Genomic DNA, 25,076 nt, shown 5'->3' on the forward strand with positions numbered 1-25,076 from the left:
AGGCTTTACACTAGATATGCAGGGGGATGGGAACCAGAGTGCCAGAGCTGACAGTGGGACTGAGGTGAAAATAAATGATGTTAAAAGTTCAAGCAAAGCTGCAAATAGAAAGGTTGTGAGTGGTGGTAAAAATCTTCTGAGGTGTATATATTTCATAGCCATAGTCATACTTCACTGATCCCGGGGGAAAGTGCTTTTCATTACATTTGCTCCACAAATAATATAGTAATAAAACCATAAACAGTTAAATAGTAATATGTATATTATGCCAGCATTTGGATAGACAGGGACATTAGGGAGAGTCAACATCACTTTGTGCATGGTAGGTCATGTTTGACCAATCTATTGGAGTTTCTCGAGGAGGTTACCAGGAAAGTGGATGAAGGGAAGGCAGTGGATGTTGTCTATACATGGACTTCAGTAAGGCCTTTGACAAGGTCCCGCATGGGAGGTTAGTTAGGAAAATTCAGTCGCTAGGTATACATGGAGAGATGGTAATTTGGCTCAATGGAAGAAGCCAAAGAGTGGTAGTAGAGGATTGCTTCCCAGAGTGGAGGCCTGAGACTAATGGTGTGCCACAGGGATCAGTGCTGGGTCGATTGTTATTTGTCATCTATATCAACGATCTGGAAGACAATGTGGTAAACTGCTGATGATACAAAGATTGGAGGTGTACTGGACAGTGAGGAAGGTTTTCAAAGCTTGCAGAGGGATTTGGAACAGCTGGAAAAATAGGCTGAAAAATGGCAGATGGAGTTTAATATAGACAAGTGTGAGGTATTGCACTTTGGAAGGACAAACCAAGGTAGAACATACAGGGCAAATGGTAAGGCACTGAGGAGTGCAGTAGAACAGAGGGATCTGGGAATACAGATACAACGTTCCCTAAAAGTGGTGTCACAGGTAGATAGGGTCATAAAGAGAGCTTTTGGTACATTGCAACACACATCAAAGTTGCTAGTGAATGCAGCAGGCCAGGCAGCATCTCTTGGAAGAGGTACAGTCGATGTTTCGGGTCGAGACCCTTAGTCAGGACTAACTGAAGGAAGAGCTAGTAAGAGATTTGAAAGTGGGAGGGGGAGGGGGAGATCCAAAATGATAGGAGAAGACAGGAGGGGGAGGGATGGAGCCAAGAGCTGGACAGTTGATTGGCAAAAGGCATATAATAGGATCATGGGACAGCAGGCCCAGGGAGAAGGAAAAGGAGGGGGGGGGGAAAAAACACCAAGGATGGGCAAGTGGTATAGTCAGAGGGACACAGGGAGAAAAAGGAGAGAGAGAGAAAGAATGTGTGTATATAAATAAATAACAGATGGGGTACAACGGGGAGGTGGGGCATTAGTGGAAGTTTGAGAAGTCAATGTTCATGCCATCAGGTTGCAGGCTATCCAGACGGAATATAAGGTGTTATTCTTCCAACCTGAGTGTGGCTTCAACTTTACAGTCGAGGAGGCCGTGGATAGACATATCAGAATGAGAATGGGATGCGGAATTAAAATGTGTGGCCACTGGGAGATCCTGCTTTCTCTGGCGGACAGAGCGTAGGTGTTCAGCAAAACGATTTCCCAGTCTGCATCGGGTCTCGCCAATATATAGGAGGCCACATCAGGAGCACCAGACGCAGTATATCACCCCAGCCGTCTCACAGGTGAAGTGTCGTCTCACCTGGAAGGACTGTCTGGGGCCCTGAATGGTGGTAAGGGAGGAAGTGTAAGGGCATGTGTAGCACTTGTTTTGCTTACAAGGATGAGTGCCAGGAGGGAGATCAGTGGGGAGGGATGGGGTGGGGGGGGGCGAATTGACAAGGGAGTCGCGTAGGGAGCGATCCCTGCGGAAATCAGGGGGGGAGGAGGGAAAGATGTGCTTAGTGGTGGGATCCTGTTGGAGGTGGCAGAAGTTACGGAGAATAATATGTTGAACCCGGAGGCTTGTGGGGTGGTAGGTGAAGACCAGGGGAATCCTATTCCTAGTGGGGTGGCGGGAGGATGGAGTGAGAGCAGATGTGTGTGAAATGGGGGAGATGCGTTTGAGCGCAGAGTTGATGGTGGAGGAAGGGAAGCCCCTTTCTTTAAAAAAGGACATCTCCCTCGTCCTGGAATGAAAAGCCTCATCCTTTTCCTTCCTCCCCTCCCCCTTTTCCTTCTCCCTGGGCCTCCTGTCCCATGATCCTCTCATATCCCTTTTGCCAAACAACTGTCCAGCTCTTGGCTCCATCCCTCCCCCTCCTGTCTTCTCCTATCATTTTGGATCTCCCCCTCCCCCTCCCACTTTCAAATCTCTTACTAGCTCTTCCTTCTGTTAGTCCTGACAAAGGGTCTCAGACCGAAACGTCCACTGTACCTCTTCCTAGAGATGCTGCCTGGCCTGCTGTGTTCACCAGCAACGTTGATGTGTGTTGCTTGAATTTCCAGCATCTGCAGAATTCCTCATGTTTTGGTACATTGGCCTTTATTAATCAAAGTATTGAGTATAAGAGCTGGAATGTTATGATGAGGTTGTATAAGGCATTGGTGAGGCCAAATCTGGAGTATTGTGTTCAGTTTTGGTCACCAAATTACAGGAAGAATATTAATAAGGTTGAAAGAGTGCAGAGAAGGTTTACAAGAATGCTGCCGGGACTTGAGAAACTCAGTTACAGAGAGAGGTTGAATAGGTTGGGACTTTATTCCCTGGAGCGTAGAAGAATGAGGGGAGATTTGATAGAGGTATATAAAATTGTGATGGGTATAGACAGAGTGAATGCAAGCAGGCTTTTTCCACTGAGGTAAGGGGAGAAAAAAACCAGAGGACATGGGTTAAGGGTGAAGGGGGGAAAGTTTAAAGGGAACATTAGGGGGGGCTTCTTCACACAGAGAGTGGTGGGAGTGTGGAAAGAGCTGCCAGACGAGGCGGTAAATGCGGGTTCTTTTTTAACATTTAAGAATAAATTGGACAGATACATGGATGGGAGGTGTATGGAGGGATATGGTCCTTGTGCAGGTCAGTGGGGCTTGGCAGAAAATGGTTCGGCACAGCCAAGAAGGGCCAAAAGGCCTATTTCTGTGCTGTAGTTTTTCTATGGTTTCTATGGTTTGCAGGAGGAGCCAGAAACTGGCAGTAGAAAGCTACCTCTCTGCCAGGAGGCCTGTGATTCATGATGTGCTCCAGGAATCTGTACTGGGTCCATTGTTTGTCATCAATGTCAATAATCTGGATGATAATGTGATAAACTAGATCAGTAAATTTGCAAATTATACCAAGATTGGGTTGTAGTGGACAATAAAGGCCAGTTGGAAAAATGGGCTGAAAAATGGCACATGGGATTTAGTGCAGACAAGTGTGAGGTGTCGCACTTTTGGGAGGACAAACCAGGATTGGTCTTAAACAATGAATGGTGGGGCACCAAGGAGGGTGATAGAACAGAGAGATCTGGGAATACAGATTCATAATTCCTTGAAAGAGGCATCACACTTAGATAGGATTGTAAAGAGAACTTCTGGCACATTGGCCTTCATAAATCAAGACGACTGAGTACAGGAGTTGGGATGTAATGTTGCAGATATATGTTGGGGTGTTATGGTGTCCGGTCTTGAGGGAAAGGTTGAATAGGTTAGAACTTTATTCCCTGGAACATAGGAGAATGAGATGAGATTTAATAGAGGTATACAAAATTATGATGGGTATAGATTGGGTTATTCAAAGCAGGTATTTTCCACTGAGGTTGGGTGAGATTAGAACTTGAGGTCATGAGTTAAAGGTGAAATGTGAAATATTTAAGAGTAACACGAGGGGAAATCTCTTTGTTCAGAAGGTGGTAAGAGTATAGAATAAGAGCCAGTGGAAGTGGTGAATTTGGGTTCAATTTCAACATTTAAGAGAAGTTTAGATAAATACAAGAATGGGAGGGGTATCAAGGTGCAAGACAATGGGACTAGGCAGAATAACAGTTTGGCATGGACTAGATGGGCCAAAGGGCCGATTTCTGTGCTGTAGCTCTCTATGACTCTAACAACATCTCTTTCAGACTCATCATAAGGCTGTGTGCTTAGCCCCTGCTTTACTCACTTTATAAGTATGATAGTGGGGTTAAGCACAGCTCTGAGGCTGTATTTAAGTATGCTGATGACACCACTGTTGTTAGCCAAATCAAAGGTGGTTGACGAATCAGCATATGGGAGAGAGACTGAAAATCTGGTTGAATCGTGCCACAACAACAACCTCTCATTCGACGTCAACAAAACTGAAGAGCCGATTACTGACTGCAGGAGGAATAAAGTGGAGGTCCATGAGCCAGTTCTCATTAGGGGATTGGAGGTACAGAGTATCAGAAACTTCAAATTCTTTGGTGTTAAAATAGCAGAGGATCTCTCCTGGGGCCAGCACTTAAGTTTCATCACAAAGAAGGCATAATAGCACCTCTACTCTCTCAGAGGTTTGAGCAGATTTAGCACATTGCCAAAAAAGTTGACAAATCGATGCACAGTGGAAAGTATCCTGATGGGTTGCATCATGACCAGGTATGAAACCACCAATTTCCAGAAAAAGAAAAGCCTTCAGAAAAGGTGGAGGCAGCCCATTACATCTCAACTAAAGCCTTCCCCACCACTGAATAGATTTACATGAAATGCTGCCACAAGAAAGCAGCATTCAAAGGATCAACTTTATTCATCATATACGTTTACATAGATTAGGAATTTGCTGTGGTGTGTTGACCCCCACCATCCAGGCCAAGCGCTCTTAACTCCCTATTACCACTGGGTGGGAGATACAGAATGCTTAGGTTCCACCCCACAAGATTCAGGAACTGCTTTCACCCTACAACCATTAGGCTCCAGAACAACATGGACAACTTCACTCTGACCTGATTCTATGACCGAAAGACTCACTTTCAAGGAATCTTTACAAATCATGTCCTCAGTACTTTTATTTGCATAGTATGTCTTCTTTTGCAAATTGGTTATTTGTCACTCTTTATGTATTTTTTGTACTTTCTATTGTATTTCTAAATACCTGCAAGGAAATGAATCTCAGGGCAGTTTATGGTAACATACAGGTACCTGGACAATAAATTCAGTTTGACCTCTGATTGTCCTTCACCTTGTGAATTGAACCAGATACCAAATTTACCTGAATTTAAAAGCTAGGTCAGATGAGACAATTAGATAAACGATTTCCTCCAATAACAGTACCAGTTATTATTGCAGACTTGGTTCAGGAGGAGGGGAGAGCAGTAGTGGAGGAGATGAGAGCCTGCAAGGCGGTGGGAATGAAGCAACAGGGAGCTTGGACAAGATGGGAGAATGTGGTTGAGAGGAAAGTGACCTGGGCTGATTTTTGGAAAGCCGAACCACACCGCATCCAATTTCTCATCCAGGCAGTGTACGATGTGCTTCCAAGCCCATCAAACCTGCACACATGGGGCAAGGCAGAGTCATCTGCGTGCCCACTGTGCTCCAAGCGAGGAACTCTGGAGCACATCCTCAGCGGCTGTGCAAGGGCACTTGGTGAGGGACGGTACAGGTGGAGGCATGATCAGGTCCTGAAGACCATCGCTGAAGCCGTCAGCGCAGGAGTTGAGTGGGCGAAGTGGTCCCGACCCTCCAAGCAGACCATTGCCTTTGTCAGAGCTGGGGAGCAGCCAATTCCTGCCAAAAGAACATCTGCAGGCATTCTGACCTCTGCAAGGGACTGGCAGCTGTTGGTGGACCTCGAAGGGCAGCTGAAGTTCCCCAACCATATCGCAGCCACCACCCTGCGACCAGACATTGTCCTAGTGTCTGAATGTACTAAGCAAATGATGCTGCTGGAGCTGATAGTCCCATGGAAAGATAGCTTGGAGGAGGCCTTTGAAAGGAAGCTCTCCAAGTACGCAGGACTGGTCAGCAACTGTCAGCAGGCTGGATGGAGAGCGAGGTGTCTCCCAGTGGAGGTTGGTTGTAGGGGATTCGCAGCCCGTTCCTTAGTTAGAGCCTTCAGCATTTTGGGCATCGAGGGAGAGAGGAAGAGTCCACAGGTACCACCGATGTGGCAGAGAGGGCCTCAAGATGGCTGTGGCTCAAAAGAGGGGAGCCATGGAGTCATAAGTAGTTAGCCATCTGGACACAAGCTGGGGTCTGATCAGCCCCAGCTGGGTCACCTGGAGGAAGCTGTATGATGTTGAAAGACCCGAAACACCCGATGATTCCAGGAACACCACTGAAGATGTGTCCAGAAGTATCAATAGATGTATGTACACAGCTTACACCCAGAGTTAATCAGTGACAACCAGGAAAGACTGGGTGACAACCAGGAAAAGAGTGGTGACGACTGGAGAGTCAATGACAGCCCGGAGAGACGGCAACCAGGGCAGAATGGGTTGGCAACCCAATCTGCGTCCTCTGAGAGGAGTACCCCACAAAAGCCACAAAGAATCTAAGGAAAAGATACCCCCGGGGTGCCCGAGGGGGGGGGGGAGAGGATGAGCACCCCAGTCGGATGGACATAACGACATCAGACCCAGGCAATGAACAAACGACAATGAGGAAGCAGTGTGCATGTGGCAAAATCTGCAAGAACGATCGCAGCTTAAAGATCCACCAAGCGAGGATGAAGTGTTTGGCGGGAGCAGGAGCAGCACAACGCGCAGGTGTCCAACCTGGTGAGACGAAGGAGGGGCCAGGCCCGGAGACACCCCATAGTGCCCGGAACCTCCAAGTGTTGCAAACTAATCCCTCGAACATGAAATCTAACGGGAGGCGGATCAAATGGCCTGCAGCTAACATGACTTCACTGTGGAAGCAGTTTGATGACGATGTTAACCAAATTCTGGAGGCAACGGCGAAGGGAGGGGTTGATAGAAAGCTGCAAACCATGACAACAATTATTGTTAGTATCATAGCTGAACGGTTCGGAGAAGAGGAGAAGGAAGGCTCCGAAACATCTTACTCGAAGAACCAAAGAGCATTGAGGATCCACAACATCAGGCAGGAGATGAAAGCGCTGAAGTCCCAAAATAAGGAGGCAGGAGAAGAGGAGCGCATTGGCTTGGCCCAGCTGATGTGCATACTACGAAAGAAGATCAGGGTCCTCCGCCGGGCAGAGTGGCATCGGAGGCGGCGTCGTGAAAGGGCTCGAAAACGTACTGCCTTTATCGCCAACCCCTTCAAGTTCACCAAGGAGTTGCTGGGGGAGAAGCAAAGTGGGAAACTGGCCTGTTCGCAGGAAGACATAGACCAACATCTGAAGAAGATGTATAATGATCCTGAAAGAGAGCAGGAGTTGGGAGAGTGCGACATCCTAACAGACCCACATGAACCGGATGTGCAGTTCGACATGTCAGAGCTGCAACAAAAGGAAGTCAGAGAGGTCGTCCGCAAAGCAAGGGCAAGCTCGGCTCCAGGACCAAGCAACACCTCGTACAAAGTGTACAAGAACTGCCCCAAACTCCTGCTGCGTCTGTGGAAGATCCTGAGAATCTTCTGGAGAAGGGGGAAGATCCCAGAACAGTGGAGAGTGGCTGAAGGGGTGTGGATCCCGAAGGAGGAAAATGCCACCCAGATAGATCAGTTTCGCATCATCTCCCTGCTGTGTGTCGAGGCGAAGATCTTCTTCAGTGCAGTTTCCAACCGGTTGTGCACCTACCTAGCAAAGAACACCTATATTGATACATCAGTCCAGAAGGGTGGCATTTCAGGGATGCCGGGCTGTCTGGAGCACATCGGTGTGGTGACACAGCTCATCAGGGAGGCCAGAGAGAACAAGGGCAACCTGTCAGTGCTGTGCCTCGACCTGGCAAATGCATATGGCTCCATTCCGCACAAGCTGGTGCAGCTCACACTGACCAAATATCACGTCCCCAGCAGAATCAGAGACCTTATCGCTGATTATTACAGCAACTTCAGGATGAGGGTCTCTTCAGGAGCAGTTACATCAACCTGGCACAAGGTGGAGGTCGGCATCATCACAGGGTGCACTATCTCAGTGACACTGTTCTCCCTAGCCATCAACATGCTCACTAAGTCTGCTGAACCAGAGTCCAGAGGGCCCAGAATGAATTCCGCTCAACAACAACCACCTATCAGGGCATTCATGGATGACCTCATAGTCACCACAGAATCAGTCCCAGGCTGCCGGAGGATTCTGCAAGGGCTCGAAAAGCTGGTGGAGTGGGCCCGGATGCGTTTCAAACCTGCCAAATCAAGATCGATGGTGCTGAGGAAAGGGAAGGTGGAGAACAAGTTCCAGTTCAGCATCGCAGGCACAGCCATCCCAACCATCACAGAAAAGCCAGTCAAGAGCTTAGACAAAGTTTTTGACAGCTCTTTAAGGGACACAACATCCATTCAGGCAACCTGTACCGAGTTGGATGGCTGGCTGAAATCTGTGGACAAGTCTGGCCTACCTGGGAAGTTTAAAGCCTGGGTGTATCAGCATGGCATTCTTCCCAGAATCCTGTGGCCCCTCCTCGTCTATGCAATTCCGATCTTGACTGTCGAAACCTTAGAGAGGAGGGTCAGCAACCACCTCAGGAGATAGCTGTGACTGCCAAAGAGCCTGAGCAGCATCGCACTCTATGGACACCACAACAAACTGCAACTGCCCTTCAAATCCTTGGAGGAAGAATTCAAGGTAACAAAAGCCAGAGAAGTGCTACAGTATAGGGACTCAAGTGAGTGGCTAGAGCAGGGATCCAAGTAAGTACTGCAGGAAGTGGAGGGCAGAGGCAGCTGTTCAGGAGGCAGAGGCGAGGCTACGTCACAGGAGGCTGGTGGGAGTGGTCACACGAGGCTGAGCTGGGCTAGGATCCTTTCCAACTCCCCAAATGGACACCAGAGGGAAGGAAAGGCGTCGTCTAGTTCAGAAGGAGGTGAGAGCAGTAGTGGAGGAGATAAGAGCCTGCAAGGTGGTGGGAATGAAGCAACAGGGAGCTTGGACAAGATGGGAGAATGCGGTTGACAGGAAAGTTACCTGGGCTAATCTTTGGAAAGCCGAACCACACCGCATCCAATTTCTCATCCAGGCAGTGTACGATGTGCTTCCAAGCCCATCAAACCTGCACACATGGGGCAAGGCAGAGTCATCTGCGTGCCCACTGTGCTCCAAGCGAGGAACCCTGGAGCACATCCTCAGTGGCTGTGCAAGGGCACTTGGTGAGGGACGGTACAGGTGGAGGCATGATCAGGTCCTGAAGACCATCGCTGAAGCCGTCAGCGCAGGAGTTGAGTGGGCGAAGCGGTCCCGACCCTCCAAGCAGACCATTGCCTTTGTCAGAGCTGTGGAGCAGCCAATACCTGCCAAAAGAACTTCTGCAGGCATTCTGACCTCTGCAAGGGACTGGCAGCTGTTGGTGGACCTTGAAGGGCAGCTGAAGTTCCCCAACCATATCGCAGCCACCACCCTGCGACCAGACATTATCCTAGTGTCTGAGTCTACTAAGCAAATGGTGCTGCTGGAGCTGACAGTCCCATGGGAAGATAGCTTGGAGGAGGCCTTTGAAAGGAAGCTCTCCAAGTACGCAGGACTGGTCAGCAACTGTCAGCAGGCTGGATGGAGAGCGAGGTGTCTCCCAGTGGAGGTTGGTTGTAGGGGATCCGCAGCCCGTTCTTTAGATAGAGCCTTCAGCATTTTGAGCATCGAGGGAGAGAGGAAGAGGAGAGCCATCCGCAGTACAACCGATGCGGCAGAGAGGGCCTCAAGATGGCTGTGGCTCAAAAGAGGGGAGCCATGGAGTCATAAGTAGCAAGCCATCTGGACACAAGCTGGGGTCTGATCAGCCCCGGCTGGGTCACCTCGAGGAGGTTGTAAGATGTTGAAAGACCCGAAACACCCGATGATTCCAGGAACATCACTGAAGAAGTGTCCAGAAGCATCAATAGATGTATGTACACAGTAATTTTTGAACAGATAATTTCATGCCATTGCATATTATTGGCAGAATCAAATTTCTGAGTAGCATGTCCTATTATTGATAAAGCAGTATATATTTTTCTGCTAAAATTACTGTCTCACACGCAATCACTGGAATCAAGCTAGTGAGTGCTTAGTACAAATGTCATTTTTCTTTATAATAGATATTACTATTTCCACCGAGAAACATCTTTATTCTCCCTAAGCAGATGACTTCTATTTTGTAAAAGCACAACTTGTCCCGTGGTAAATGGATCACAAGACACTTGAATACTAACTCCGGCACAATTAAACAAAAAGAATTTTATCAGTTTGGCACAAACATGATGATAGTACTCGTGCAACATTGATGGACTTTTAAGGTCAACTTTCAGAGTGAAGTCAAGAGTTTATTTGCTTAAAAATATTTACCAACTAGGACGGACGGACGGACGGTCTCTCTCTCTCTCTATATATATACCTCTCACTATATATACACACATTCTTTTTCTCTCTCTCCTTTTTCTCCCTCTGTCCCTCTCACTATACTCCTTGCCCATCCTCTGGGCTTCCCTCCTCCCCCTTTTCTTTCTCCCTTGGCCTCCTGTCCCATGATCCTCTCGTATCCCTTTTGCCAATCAACTGTCCAGCTCTTGGCTCCATCCCTCCCCCTCCTGTCTTCTCCTATAATTTCGGATCTCCACGTCCCCCTCCCACTTTCAAATCTCTGACTAGCTGTTCTTTCAGTTAGTCCTGACAAAGGGTCTCGGCCCAAAACGTCGACTGTACCTCTTCCTAGAGATGCTGCATTCACCAGCAACTTTTATGTGTGTTGCTTGAAATTCTAGCATCTGCAGACTTCCTCGTGTTTGCGTTTTTAAAAACCAACTAGGACAGTTGTGTCAAAAATGTAAAAAATGTGCAATATTTAGATAAGATTAGATTAGATTCAACTTCGTCATTGTGCCGAGTACAGATACAAAGCCAATGAACTGCATTTAGCATCTGACCAGAAATGCAAAGAATAGTGTTATTTACAAAATAACTGCAAATAAAGGAAGTGCCACAGCACACAAATATAAAAGTACTGAGACAGTACAATACGGAAGCAATACTGCTTAGCACTGTGATGAGAGGTTCAGCAGTGTCACAGCCTCAGGGAAGAAGCTCTTCCTGTGCCTGCTGGTGCGGGAGCGGAGGCTCCTGTAGCACCTACTGGATGGGAGGAGAGTAAAGAGTCCATGGTTAGGGTGACATGCATCCCTGATAATGCTTTTCACCCTGCCCAGGCAGCGTTTATGGTAGATGTTCTCAATGGAGGGCAATTGGGTGCCGATAATCCGCTGGGCAGTTTTCACCACACACTGGAGTGCTTTGCGTTCCGACACGGGACAATTGCCATATCACACTGAGATGCAGTTGGTGAGTATGCTCTCAATGGTACAGTGGTAAAAGGGTAACATTACCCTTATATTTTACCCATCCAAATCAGGCAGTTTTCACACAGAGATAGAATTAAATAGAATTAAAAATTATATGTTGAAGTAGGCCTCTTAGCTGTTTATGTCTACCCTGTCACTTAAAAGTGTAGATGATGTCAGGTGAGGGAAGGGGAAAGGGCAGTCAGAGCAGCGTTCCCCCGTGCCCATTCCCCTCAACGACAAGTATTCCGACTGGGACAAGCTGTGGCAGCCGGATCTCTGGCACTGAGTCTGGTTCTGCAGTGCAGAAGGGAGGGTGGAAGAGGAGAGTGGTAGTGATAGGGGACTCAATAGTTAGAGGTACAGAAAGGAGGTTCAGTGATCATGACAGAGACTCCTGGATGGTTTGTTGCCTCTCGGGTGCCAGGATCAGGGATGTCTCTGATTGCGTGCACAGCATTCTGAAGTGGGAGGGTGATCAGCCAGATGTCATGGTACACATCGGTACCATTGACGTAGGAAGAAAGAGTGAGGAGGTCCTGGAGAGACAGTATAGAGAGCTTAGTAGGAAGTTAAAAAGCAGGACCTCGAGTGTGGTAATCTCAGGATTGCTACCTGTGCCACGTGCCAGTGAGGGTAAGAATAGGATGTTCTGGCAGATGAACACGTGGCTGAGGAACTGGTGTAGTCATAGTCATACTTTATTGATCCCGAGGGAAATTGTTTTTTGTTACAGTTGCACCATAAATAATTAAATAATTTTAAAAAATGAGGAATGCAGGGTGCGGGGGGTGGGATGGCATTGCTAGTCAGGGAAAATGTTACAGCAGTGCTCAGGCAGGACAGATTAGAGGGCTTGTCTACCAAGGCCATATGGGTGGAGCTGAAAAACAGGAAAGGTATGACCACGTTAATGGGGTTGTATAACAGACCACCCAATAGTCAGCAAGAATTGGAGGAGCAAATCTGCAGAGAGATAGCAGACAACTGCAGGAAACATAAAGTTGTGATAGTAGGGGATTTTAATTTTCCATATATTGATTGGGATTCCCATACTGTTAAAGGTCTAAACGGGTTAGAGTTTGTAAAATGTGTTCAGGAAAGTTTTCTAAATCAATATATAGAGGTACCAACTAGAGTGGATGCAATATTAGACCTCCTATTAGGAAACGAGTTAGGACAGGTGACGGAAGTGTGTTTAGGGGGACACTCTGGTTCCAGTGATCATAACATCATTAGATTCAACTTGATCATGGATGAAGATAGATCTGGTCCTAGGGTTGAGGTTCCAAACTGGAAGAAGGCCAAATTTGAAGAAATGAGAAAGGATCTAAAAGGTGTGGATTGGGACAGGTTGTTCTCTGGCAAGGATGTGATTGGTAAGCGGGAGGCCTTCAAAGGAGAAATTTTGAGAGAGCAGAGTTTGTATGTTCCTGTCAGGATTAAAGGCAAAGTGAATAAGACTAAGGAACCTTGGTTCTCAAGGGATATTGGAACTCAGACAAAGAAGAAGAGAGAGACGTATGACATGTACAGGAAGCAGGAGGCAAATAAGGTGCTTGAGGAGTATAAAAAGTACAAAAAAAACTTAAGAAAGAAATCAGGAGGGCTAAAAGAAGACATGAGGTTGCTTTGGCAGTCAAGATGAAGGATAATCCAAAGAGCTTCTACAGGTATATTAAGAGCAAAAGGATAGTAAGGGACAAAATTGGTCCTCTTGAAGATCAGAGTGGTCAGCTATGTATGGAACCAAAAGAAATGGGGCAGACCTTAAATGGGTTTTTTGCATCTGTATTTACTAAGGAAACTGCCATGGAGTCAGTGGAAAAAAGGCAAACAAGTAGTGAGGTCATGGAACCTTTACAGATTGAGGAGGAGGAGGTGCTTGAGGGAAATCAGAGTAGAATTCTTCGTGTTTACATAGATAAATAGATAAGTAGGTCCCCAGGACCTGACAGCGTATTCTCTCGGACCTTGAAGGAGACTAGTGTTGAAATTACAGGGGCCCTAGCAGATATATTTAAAATGTCGGTATCTACAGTTGAGGTGCCAGAGGATTAGAGGATAGCTCATAAAAGTTGCTGGTGAACACAGCAGGCCAGGGAGCATCTCTAGGAAGAGACGAAGGGTCTCGGCCTGAAGTGTCAACTGCACCTCTTCTTAGAGATGCTGCCTGGCCTGCTGCGTTCACCAGCAACTTTTATGTGTGTTGCTTGAATTTCCAGCATCTGCAGAATTTCTGTTGTTTGAGGATAGCTCATGTTGTTCTGTTGTTTAAAAAGGCTCTAAATGTAATCTGGGAAATTACAGGCCGGTAAATTTGACCTCGGTACTAGGTAAATTACCGGAAGGAGAACTAAGAGATACGATCGACAAGTATTTGAACAGACAGGGACTTATTAGGGAGAGTCAACATGGCTTTGTGCGTGGTAGGTCATGTTTAACAAATCTATTAGAGTTTTTCGAGGAGGTTACCAGGAAAGTGGATGAAGGGAAGGCAGTGGGTGTTGTCTACATGGACTTCAGTGAGGCCTTTGACAAGGTCCCACATGGGAGGTTAGTTAGGAAGATTCAGTCGCTAGGTATACATGGAGAGGAAGTAAATTGGATTAGATATTGGCTCAATGGAAGAAGCCAGAGAGTTGTAGTGGAGGATTGCTTCTCTGATTGAGGATTGCCTGTGACTAGTGGTGTGCCACAGGGACCAGTGCTGGGTCCATTGTTATTTGTCATCTATACAGTCATAGTCATACTTTATTGATCCCTGGGGAAATTGGTTTTTGTTACAGTTGCACCATAAATAATTAAATAGTAATAAAACCATAAATAGTTAAATAGTAATATGTAAATTATGCCAGTAAATTATGAAATAAGTCCAGGACCAGCCTATTGGCTCAGGGTGTCTGACCCTCCAAGGGAGGAGTTGTAAAGTTTGATGGCCACAGGCAGGAATGACTTCCTATGACGCTCTATATTGCATCTCGGTGGAATGAGTCTCTGGCTGAATGTACTCCTGTGCCCAACCAGTACATTATGTAGTGGATGGGAGACATTGTCCAAGATGGCATGCAACTTGGACAGCATCCTCTTTTCAGACACCACCGTCAGAGAGTCCAGTTCCATCCCCACAACATCACTGGCCTTACGAATGAGTTTGTTGATTCTGTTGGTGTCTGCCACCCTCAGCCTGCTGCCCCAGCACACAACAGCAAACATGATAGCACTGGCCACCACAGACTCGTAGAACATCCTCAACATCGTCCGGCAGATGTTAAAGGACCTCAGTCTCCTCAGGAAATAGAGACGGCTCTGACCCTTCTTGTAGACAGCCTCAGTGTTCTTTGACCAGTCCAGTTTATTGATCTGGATGATAATGTGGTAAATTGGATCGGCAAATCTGCTGATGATACAAAGATAGGAGGTGTCGTGGACAGTGAGGAAGGTTTACAAAGCTTGCAGAGGGATTTGGACCAGCTGGAAAAATGGGCGGTAAAATGGCAGATGGAGTTTACAGGAAGGATATTAATAAGGTTGAAAGAGTGCAGAGAAGTTTTACAAGGATGTTGCCAGGACTTGAGAAACTGAGTTACAGAGAAAGGTTGAATAGGTTAGGACTTTATTCCCTGCAGCGTAAAAGAAAGAGGGGAGATTTGATAGAGGTATTTAAAATTATGATGGGTATAGATAAAGTGAATGCAAGCAAGCTTTTTCCACTAAGGCTAGGGGAGAAAAAACAGAGGACATGGGTTAAGGGTGACGGGGGAAAAGTTTAAAGTGAACATTAGGAGGGGCTTCTTCACACAGCAAGTGGTGGGAATGTGGAATGAGCTGCCAGATGAAGTGGTAAATGCAGGCTCACTTTTAACACTTAAGAAAAACTTGGACAGGTACATGGATGAGAGGTGCATGGAGTGATATGTTCCAGGTGCAGGTCAGTGGAACTAGGCAGAAAAATGGTTCGGCACAGCCAAGAAGGGCCAAAAGGCCTGTTTCTGTGCTGTAATGTTCTATGGTTCTATGGTTCTATGTCACTTTAACTTCACATTCAAATTTCAATTTATTATCAAAGTACATATATGTCACCATACACAACCTTGAAATTCATTTTCTTGCAAGCATCTCCATAATAAAATAATAACCATAATAGAATCAATGAAAGACTGCACCAGCTTGGGTGTTCGACCAGCATGCAAAAGACAACAAATTGCAAATACAATAGGGAAGAAATAATAATAAATAAATATCAAGAACACAGATGAAGTGTCCTTGAAAGTGAGTTCATAGTTGTGGGAATATTTCAATCAATGATGGGGCAAGTGAAGTTGACTGAAATTATATCCTTTGGTTCGAGAGCCTGAGGGACAGACACTGTTCCTAAACCTGGAAATATGAATCCCAAGGCTCCTGTACCTTTGTCCTGATGGCAGCAACGGGAAGAGAGTATGTCTTGAGTGGTGAGGGTCCCTAAAGATGGATGCTGCTTTCCTGCAACAACACTTCATGTACAATGATGTGCTCAACGGTGAGTGGGGGGGGGGGGGCGGCTTTACTCGTGATGGGGTCTGGGCCGTATCTACTACTTTTTGGAGGATTTTCCCAACTACTTAAACTAACCTTTTACTATTGTTTAATTGAGAATCAAGCTTCCTCTGCCCTAACAATATTAAAAGAATCTTACATCATCACCTTTTCAGAAAGAATTGCAAAGGCCCAAAACTCAATTGGACTTATGGGCCAAAGAGATTGCTTGTATGGTATATAGCTCCTCTATTTTAATACCTCCAAGAAAAAATTCACCTCCTCTGTCTTAAAAGGGAAATCTCATGATAAATAGTGACTTTTGGTAAAATAACTGAAATGAATACAAGAATTCTCAGAATTTTGACACCAAACCACAAAAGGACATTGGAGCAAATGTCTACAAGTTTGGTCAAGGTGACTTTTAAACAGTGTCCCGCCGAGAAAAAAGGAACAAGGTGGCAAAGGGCTGAAATTCTGGAGTTGACATCCAAAGCAGTTAAAACAAAATTTTTAACAGCACAGCAATTAAAACTGGAGGTGAACAAAAGCTTAAAAAGAAATCTCAAATATGAGACAGCTTTCAGATATTATAAAGACAGGGAGTATTAGGCACTCCTGGATATGGAAGTTAATATATATTAACTATAATACACATAATGCTTGAAATGGGCCGAACTGCCAGAGAAAACTGCTGAGGCAAAGACATACACAATATTTAAAATAATATTTGGACTGGTACATGGATAGGAAAAGTTTCGAGAGGGATATGCACCAAAAGTAGGGAAATGGACTTAGCTTAGATAGGCATCTTGGTTGTCATGGTTGAGTTGAGCCAGAGGGCCTGTGTCAATGCTATATGAGCCTGTGACTAACTGACATGTAAGAGGTGGAAAACCAGGAGTTTGAACAATATTTTAAGACCACCTTTTGAGGAACAGCATAAGAATAGTCACAACTCCCAGGAAAAAAAATATTTGGCCTCTTTTCTGCCTGAAAAAAAACCTTATTCTACTATATTAACCCTCGTTCTATATTCTCCCCACAAGAGGAAATATCTTCTCCAAATTCCAATCACGACTCCTCAGGATCTCATGATTCCAATTCATGACCCTCCTTCTCTTTTAAACTCAAGAAGAATCCGGCCCAGCCCACTCAACCTTTCCAGGTAGCCATACCTTGAGGTTTTACTTCAGGCAAATGCTTCACTTTTAACTCTTCTGCTGTGTTAGAACATTCACTGCTTGTACTAGATGCTGAGATTGGAGAGGACTGTGGTGAAAAGCAGAGAAGATCTTCCTGTTTAAAAGATGGCAATCACAGTAATTATATCAACAGAAGACAAATTCTGTCATACACCTCCAAAATACATCTCCTCTGATATCATTTTTGAGAACACCACATAATTGACTGTTCCAAATGCTTTACTGTGTATCCAAAATTTTGTTGGTCCATATTTGCCATAAAACAGCAAATTATACTTCATACTTCAAAAAAGTGCTTTCAACTCTGACCAAAAGTTCAACTGTGGAACAGATTTTGTGAGGGAATACTGGCATCACTGCAAGGAAAGCCAAGTAATTTTGGAATCCCAGTGAAGGAGCACAATGTTCCAACAACGCTCCACCGGTTACTCTGGAATGTTTGCCCATTGATAGGGATAGCATCTCATTTTTGTTCAAAGCAGTTGAATTCAGTCATGTATGCAGTGAGAAAAAAGATTGGGGAGAAAGTCCAAGAAATTAAATACTCCAATTAGAAACAACAGGAAAAAAAGATGAAGAGGATACTCATTATGTGAAAAAGAAATGAAATGGAATAAAATTGACAATCAATGGGTTAGATGGGATCAAGATAATTCAGAAAATGTTATAAAGTCTAGTTAGTCTCAACATAAGAACATGAACAGCAAGACAGAAACAATCATTACTTGAGGCAAATTAATTTAAACACGAACACCTCCTACAACTATACAAAACTACAACTATCTGTTTTGATCTTTTAAAGGTTGAAACAGTCTGGTATAGAAACAATGTATGTTATGAGAAGGAGCATTTGCAGGCCATCTGTTGCAATTTTTATGAATATTCGCCATGAAAAATGTCAAGCAGAAGTACACGTGTTATATAAAGAATGCAGCTACTCTTCAGGGTTAATGGATAAAATACTGGAAATATAACAAATAATGAAACCAAATCAAAGGCAGGAAATGAATGAATTTAAACTTCAAAGGAATGAAAAAGATAATGAGATTAAAAGGTAAATAACTTCCAAGCATTTAATCATTTCCATTTGGTACAAAAATTGTGCTGCTGAAGATGCAAATCCTCAATCATCAAAAACTTTAATTCTGGAAATGAAAATTGCTGATTGTCACTCCATTATTTACCAAAGGCACGAGAAACAAAGGACAGAAAACAATTAACATATTCCTATTGCGGAGGTATTATTAGAATTCACTTTCTTGGGACAGAGACACAAAGAATTGACATGTAAACATGGCCAATTACAAGTGACTGAATGTCAATTTGTAAGTGCAAGTTATGCATAAATATTTTTATTTCAGTTAAGAAGGTACAAGATGCCAGTGGTGAGGAAATTACATTTTAAAAGGTAACTAAGAAAGTTCTTCTGTCAGAAGGTTGTTACCCTTTGGAATTCTCTGTCACAAGAGCCTTAGTGACTAAATCACTGAATACATTCAAGGCAGTGACTGACACATATTTGAAGGGAATGTAGATTATGGAGAGAGATGAGGAAAACAGCACTAAGTCCAAGGTTGGAGCAGATGTAATCTTACTGGATCAAAACCCTACTGACCCAAAGAACCAATTGGCAGCATTCTGGTGTTTCATACTCTTATACTCAAAACAATAAAAATAACAACATTTGGTGGAAAGAGACTGATTGTTGGGATTTTGGTCACGTACCAAAACTGGCAGGATGTGACAGAACTGTGTAGAAGGGTACAAGCATGCAATGTTTTATAATGCATCAGGCATCAAATTTCAAATGCATGAGCCATTTTCTAACGTCAACATGAACATTTAGTCTCCTCCATCTGGCCACCTGCAGAGCTTGCAGCTGTCACATAAATGCTACAATGCTTTGGTGAACACTAAATTCATATGGACTCATTTCTTATCCTCTCATAGTTTGCCCAATTTAATTAATTATAAAATTTAATTTCTGACACCTGCCGTTCACTGTCTTCCTATTATCATTCAATGAAAGCTGTTTATGAACACAAATTACAATACATATTGTTTGACAGTACAGTGGTGTTAAAAAATAAACACAAGCACTCCAGAATAAAACAATAAAATCAAAAAGAGCTTTAAAATTGCAAAGTAGTTTTGTGAATGCCACTGTTAGAAAATACTCATAAAACATTTAGGCAAATAGGAGCAACTGCTTACATGTTGTAATAATGAATCTGCAGGAGAATGTACCGAAGAGTTTGAAGCTGGAGACAGAGGCTCAGATGTTGTTTGTCCATCTACAGGAGAAAGACATACAAAGAAACTTTTTTTTAAATAAACTTAACTAATCCAGTAAAAGGATTTGTATATCAACAGGCAATTATTCTGTTTTTGCCTGATCTGTTAAAATTCAATTGACAGAGAGCAAGTTTTATTGCTCACTCTCAAATTAAACTGCCTCTGCTACTGGAGAGACAAGAGACCATAGACACTGGAATCTGAAATATGATCTAATCTTCTGAAGCATTTCAGCAGCTTGTGCAATATCTGTGAGGGCTGGAGGGAAATGATTGTTGGTATTTCATGTAGACAGACATCCCACCTCTCCCGGAAGTTCCGCGAGTCTCCCACATCTTGATAGTGGCTCCCTGATACCCGCAAATTATATACAATATCCTGGAAACCAATTTGTTTGTGTGAGAGAGAGAGAGAGAGGGGGAGAGGGAGAGGGAGAGGGGTAGAGGGGTAGAGGGGTAGAGGGGTAGAGGGGTAGAGGGGTAGAGGGGTAGAGGGGTAGAGGGAGGGGGAGGGGGAGGGGGAGGGGGAGGGGGAGGGGGAGGGGGAGGGAGAGGGAGAGGGGAGGGAGAGGGGGAGGGAGAGGGAGAGGGAGAGGGGAGGGAGAGGGAGAGGGGAGGGAGAGGGGAGGGAGAGGGGGAGGGAGAGGGGGAGGGAGAGGGGGAGGGAGAGGGGGAGGGGAGGGGGGGAGAGAGAGAGAGAGAGAGGGGAGGGGGAAGAGAGAGAGAGAGAGAGAGAGAGAGAGAGAGAGAGAGAGAGAGAGACGCACGCGCGCACCATGGCAGACTGCTCCGAAAAAAATAAAACGTACGTTACCCCAGACTACACTGAAGTGTACCCCTGCCTAATAGGGGTCAAAAATAATGACAGTGTTGCTCACTGCACTGTTTGCAACAGTGACTTTTCTATTGCCTATGGTGGGTTAAGACTGTAAAAGACGTGCTGAGTTGAGTTTAACAGGTGTCATTCGTTCATTAGCATTGCTAACGTGATTTAAACTAGCTGGCTAGCTGCGAAGGAGCTACTCTATTGCAGACATCTCCTGGTAGTTCTGGGAGTCTCCCGCAAATTGACGGTGCTACCTCCCTGAAATGAGTTTTTGCAGGGTGGGGTGTCTTTGTAGAAACCCTGCATTGGGACTATGAATGGAGAAGGGAGATACCAAGTGTAAATAGAAGAAAAGGAGTAGTGATACTGGAATCCAAGGTGATTGGTGAACTAAGAAAGGGTAAAAAAAAGGTCAGCCAGGTTGCAATAGGCAGGGAAGGGTGGGGTGGAGTTGGAAGCTAGATAGTGGCAAACAAAGAGACAGAAAAAGAGTGGTAAGAGAGGTGAGGTGAGAGAAAAAGTGAATGAAGGTTGCAGACAGCTACTGGAGTGGATAAGCAAAAACACAAGGGGCTACCAGTTCAGGGTGGGGCCCAATACAAACTGGAAGAACAACACCTCATATTCTGCACGAGTAGTCTACAACCCTTTGGCATGTATATTAAATTTTCTAATTTTAGATAACCCTCATTTCTGGTCAGTTCCCCCATTCTAATCACCCCAAATTTGTCCCCTCTTTCCCCTCCCCACCACTCATTTTTGTTATCCACCCACCAGACTCATAGTTCACTCACAAACTCTATCCCCACCCAATAAATCCGGTTCTGGTTTCATTTGCCATTCACTTCTCCCCTATGTTCCCATTATCACCTCATGTACTTAACAGATTCCAGCACTTTGTGTTCCTGCTTCTCAAACTCCATCATCTATCTACTACCTTCAGCCACCTCTCCTTACACGCCAGTCCATCTGCATCTCATTCATTTTCTCTTCGCTTCCATCTATTATTTCCCTCCCACAGTCACCCAAATTTAAACCCCCTCCCTGGTTCAACTTGCCTGCCACCTTTCACTCCTCCTCAGTCCACATTGGGCTCCTGTCTCACCATTCCCTCTCTGCACTTGATACTGGCCATCTCCCTTCTCCATTTACAGCCCTGAAGCAGGATTTTGACCCAAATACTTCCTTCCCCCATCACTACCAACAGACGCTGCTCAAACCTCAGTTTCTCCCGCAAATTGTTGCCGTCTCTGATATCAGCTTTTTCCTTCCCTTTTTAAACGCAAGCTTCTAAAAGCAAGGAAAATACAGCTGGTCAAAAGTCAGAAAGTTCGGGAAACATTTTGCAGATCAGGCAGAGAGAGGAATTCACATCTCAGATTAATGGCCATTCATCAACCTAATACATCAACTCTGATTTCTCACTGATGCAACATGACACACTGATAATTCCCAATTTTTTCTGTTTTGTTTTTTTTATTGGCTAGTATAATCGAAGCCTATCACTCACATTTTACAGATATACTTACAACTTGAATCACTGGAAGAGGGAATATCTGGAGATGAGCTGCATGTTGGTCCCCAAGGATCATAATCCCAGGGTGTGAATTCCAAACTAAAATCAACCTCCATGTCACTATCCTAATGAAAGACAAAAACACAAATATTACTATTTGTCAGTGTGAACACATCGTTCAATTAACTTTGTCTTCACTATTTCCAAATACAATACAATGCACAGTGTTATATCCATGTTGGTATTACAACCTTGAAAACATTCATTTAGCTCAATAGGTGTGAAAACTTATAGTTCTAAAATAAACAACTTTACGATGAAATTTAAAATGACAAAAACTGAAGCAATTTGTTAAATTGTGCAATGAGAAATACTATATTTCCAAACAACTTATTAAATATCACAATATTTTAAAGGAAAATGGCAAAAGGCAAAGATAAACTTTGACAATTAAGGATCAAGTTTCATGAAATCACAAGAGAATATCAATCAGTGGGATGTTATTTAGGCTTAATCAAATTTCTCAGGACTTTAGTAAGCAGCACGATATATAAATACAAGTATGGAGCATTAGTAAGGTTTTCATGATATTTCCATGAAAGTCAAAGGTGAATGGGTACTGAAAGGCGCTAAATTTCTGGAGAATAATTTACCGCAATACCATGCCCCTGATACAAATGTGCCATACGTATTCAACTTAATGGTTAATAATCCAAAGGCATGCAAATTAAATTAAGTCATAATTATCATAATTAATTTAGCATTCATAAGGGAAAAGGACAAAGTTACTTAGGTGTATTTTAGATTTCATCATTCCTACTTTCATGCCACAAATCAAATAAACTTAACTGCAGAAAGGCCAATTTAATAACTATACAAAGTCAGTGTGGGATATTTAATGTGATACAGGAACAACTGGCAAAGCTAAGGGCAAGAGCATTATTTACCAAGGAAAAGTGTGAGAACAATTTTTTTTGTAAAGTAAGGAGCTTTCACTGACAGAACGCGGAGGCACCTTCATGAGCCCACAGAGCCTCTGACGAGCCTGTGACTTCAGTCTCTGAGACTTACATTAGAACATCTTTCTTAGTCAATAGTATTGTCTTGTAGTTCTTACTTCCTGTTTTGGCTGCCCTGTACATTTCTACTTTTGAGAATCAGCTTTGGTATTTGCATTATGGACTTGATAGTTGATTTACTTCAAAGTTCAAAGTAAATTTATGATCAAAGTACGTATATGTCACATATACTAACTTAAGATTGGGTTTCTTGTAGGCATATTCAAGAAAATAAATACAACAGAATTTATGAAAACCTTTAAATATCAAAGACTAGCAAACAGTAATGTACAAAAGACAACAAACGATAAATCACACAAACAATAAAAGTAAATATATAACACTGAGTTGTAGAGAACTTGAAAAGTAAGTTTACAAGTTATGGAGTCAGCTCAGCATTGAGGAGACTGAAGTTAGCCACGCCATGGAGGGTTCAGGAGCCCCATGGAAAAGGGTAATAACTGTTCCTGAACCTGGTGGTGCGGTGTCAAAGGCTCCTGTATCTCCCTTCCAATTGCAGCAGCGAGAAGAGAGCATGGCCTGGATGGTGGTGGTCCTGGATGATGGATGCTACATTCTTGTGACAGTTCTTCTTGAAGATGTGTTCAATGGCAGGCAGGGCTTTGCCTGTCATGGACTGGCCTGTATCCACCACTTTTTTCAGGCTTTTCCATTCTTGGGCATTGGTAATTCCATAATACCATAAGACACATGATATGGAGGAGGAGCTTTGGAGACGATGGTGCCTAATGGCGACTCCTTTGCTTGCATCTTCGGAAACAGCTTTATTTCTATCTTTAATATCTCTATTTTCCCCTTTCAGGGTTCGTTTGAAGACCCTGACCTGGAGTTACACGTTGATTTCGATTCTTTGTGGGAATGAGACCCACTCTCGGGGTCTCATGATTGGCTGTTATTCGATATACCAAGGATGCAGCTTAGAAGATTAGCTCACCTTCGGAGTTTCGGGATTTCATGGCTCTGGAGAACTACCTGCTGAACTGTGTCTTACCTGCTGAATTGTGTCTATGCCCACCTGGACAAGCCAGTGAGCACTGTGAGGGTCATATTTTTTTACTTCTCCAGTGCGTTCAACACCATCCGCCCTGCTCTGCTGGGGGAGAAGCTGACAGCGATGCAGGTGGATGCTTCCCTGGTACCATGGATTCTTGATTACCTGACTGGCAAACCACAGTACATGTGCTTGCAACACTGTGTGTCCGACAGAGTGATCAGCAGCACTGGGGCTCCACAGGGGACTGTCTTGTCTCCCTTTCTCTTCACCATTTACACCTCAGACTTCAACTACTGCACAGTCTTGTCATCTTCAGAAATTTTCGGATGGCTCTGCCATAGTTAGATGCATCAGCAAGGGAGATGAGGTTGAGTACAGGGCTACGGTAGGAACTTTGTCACATGGTGTGAGCAGAATTATCTGCAGCTTAATGTGAAAAAGACTAAGGAGCTGGTGGTAGACCTGAGGAGAGCTAAGGTAACGGTGACCCCTGTTTCCATCCAGGGGGTCAGTGTGGACATGGTGGAGGATTACAAATACCTGGGGACACAAACTGACAATAAACTGGACTGGTCTAAGAATACTGAGGCTGTCTACCAGAAGGGTCTGAGCCGTCTCTATTTCCTGAGGAGACTGAGGTCCTTTAACATCTGCCGGACGATGCTGAGGCTGTCTAAGTTGACTGCCATCTTGGTCAATGTCTCCCATCCACTACATAATGTACTGGGTGGGCACAGGAGTACATTCAGCCACAGACTCATTCCTCTGCGATGCAGCACAGAGCGTCATAGGAAGTCATTCCTGCCTGTGGCCATCAAACTTTACAACTCCTCCCTTGGAGGGTCAGACATCCTGAGCCAATAGGCTGATCCTGGACTTATTTCATAATTTACTGGCATAATTTACATATTACTATTTAACTATTTATGGTTCTATTACTATTTATTACTAGTTAATATTTCCATGACTGTTACTATTTACTAATAGTAGTATTACTATTACTATTTCTATTACTATTTATTATTTATGGTGCAACTGTAACGAAAATCAATTTCCCCCGGGATCAATAAAGTATGACTATGACTATGGAGGCAGGTGGACTCGAGGTCATTGCCTCTGCATGAAATCGGTGTGTCATGGGAGGCGGAAAAGATCCAAAGCAAAAAGCTGGCTGCTGGCTGTGTGCCCAGAGACAACGGACAATAGATAATAGGTACAGGGGTAGGCCATTCGGCCCTTCGAGCCAGCACCACCATTCACTGTGATCATGGCTGATCATCCACAATCAGTACCCTGTTCCTGCCTTCTCCCCATATCCCTTGACTCCACTATCTTTAAGAGCTCTATCTAACTCTTTCTTGAAAGAATCCAGAGAATTGG

The 25,076-nt window shown here is 44.4% G+C and overlaps 1 protein-coding gene across 1 annotated transcript in view; it reads right to left on the reverse strand.

Annotated features, from left to right (window-relative positions):
* atf6 (activating transcription factor 6) overlaps positions 1-25,076 on the reverse strand; it is a 423,807-nt gene that overhangs the window by 353,433 nt on the left and 45,298 nt on the right. The window contains exons 3-5 of the mRNA XM_063063732.1: positions 21,637-21,748; positions 19,202-19,281; positions 16,961-17,081 (exon numbers count right to left, since the gene is read on the reverse strand). Coding sequence (XP_062919802.1) covers positions 16,961-17,081; positions 19,202-19,281; positions 21,637-21,748 — 313 coding nt within the window. The remainder of the gene's footprint in view (positions 1-16,960; positions 17,082-19,201; positions 19,282-21,636; positions 21,749-25,076) is intronic.

Source organism: Mobula hypostoma, chromosome 12 (assembly GCF_963921235.1).
Source record: "Mobula hypostoma chromosome 12, sMobHyp1.1, whole genome shotgun sequence".
Classification (NCBI taxonomy): Eukaryota; Metazoa; Chordata; class Chondrichthyes; order Myliobatiformes; family Myliobatidae; genus Mobula; species Mobula hypostoma.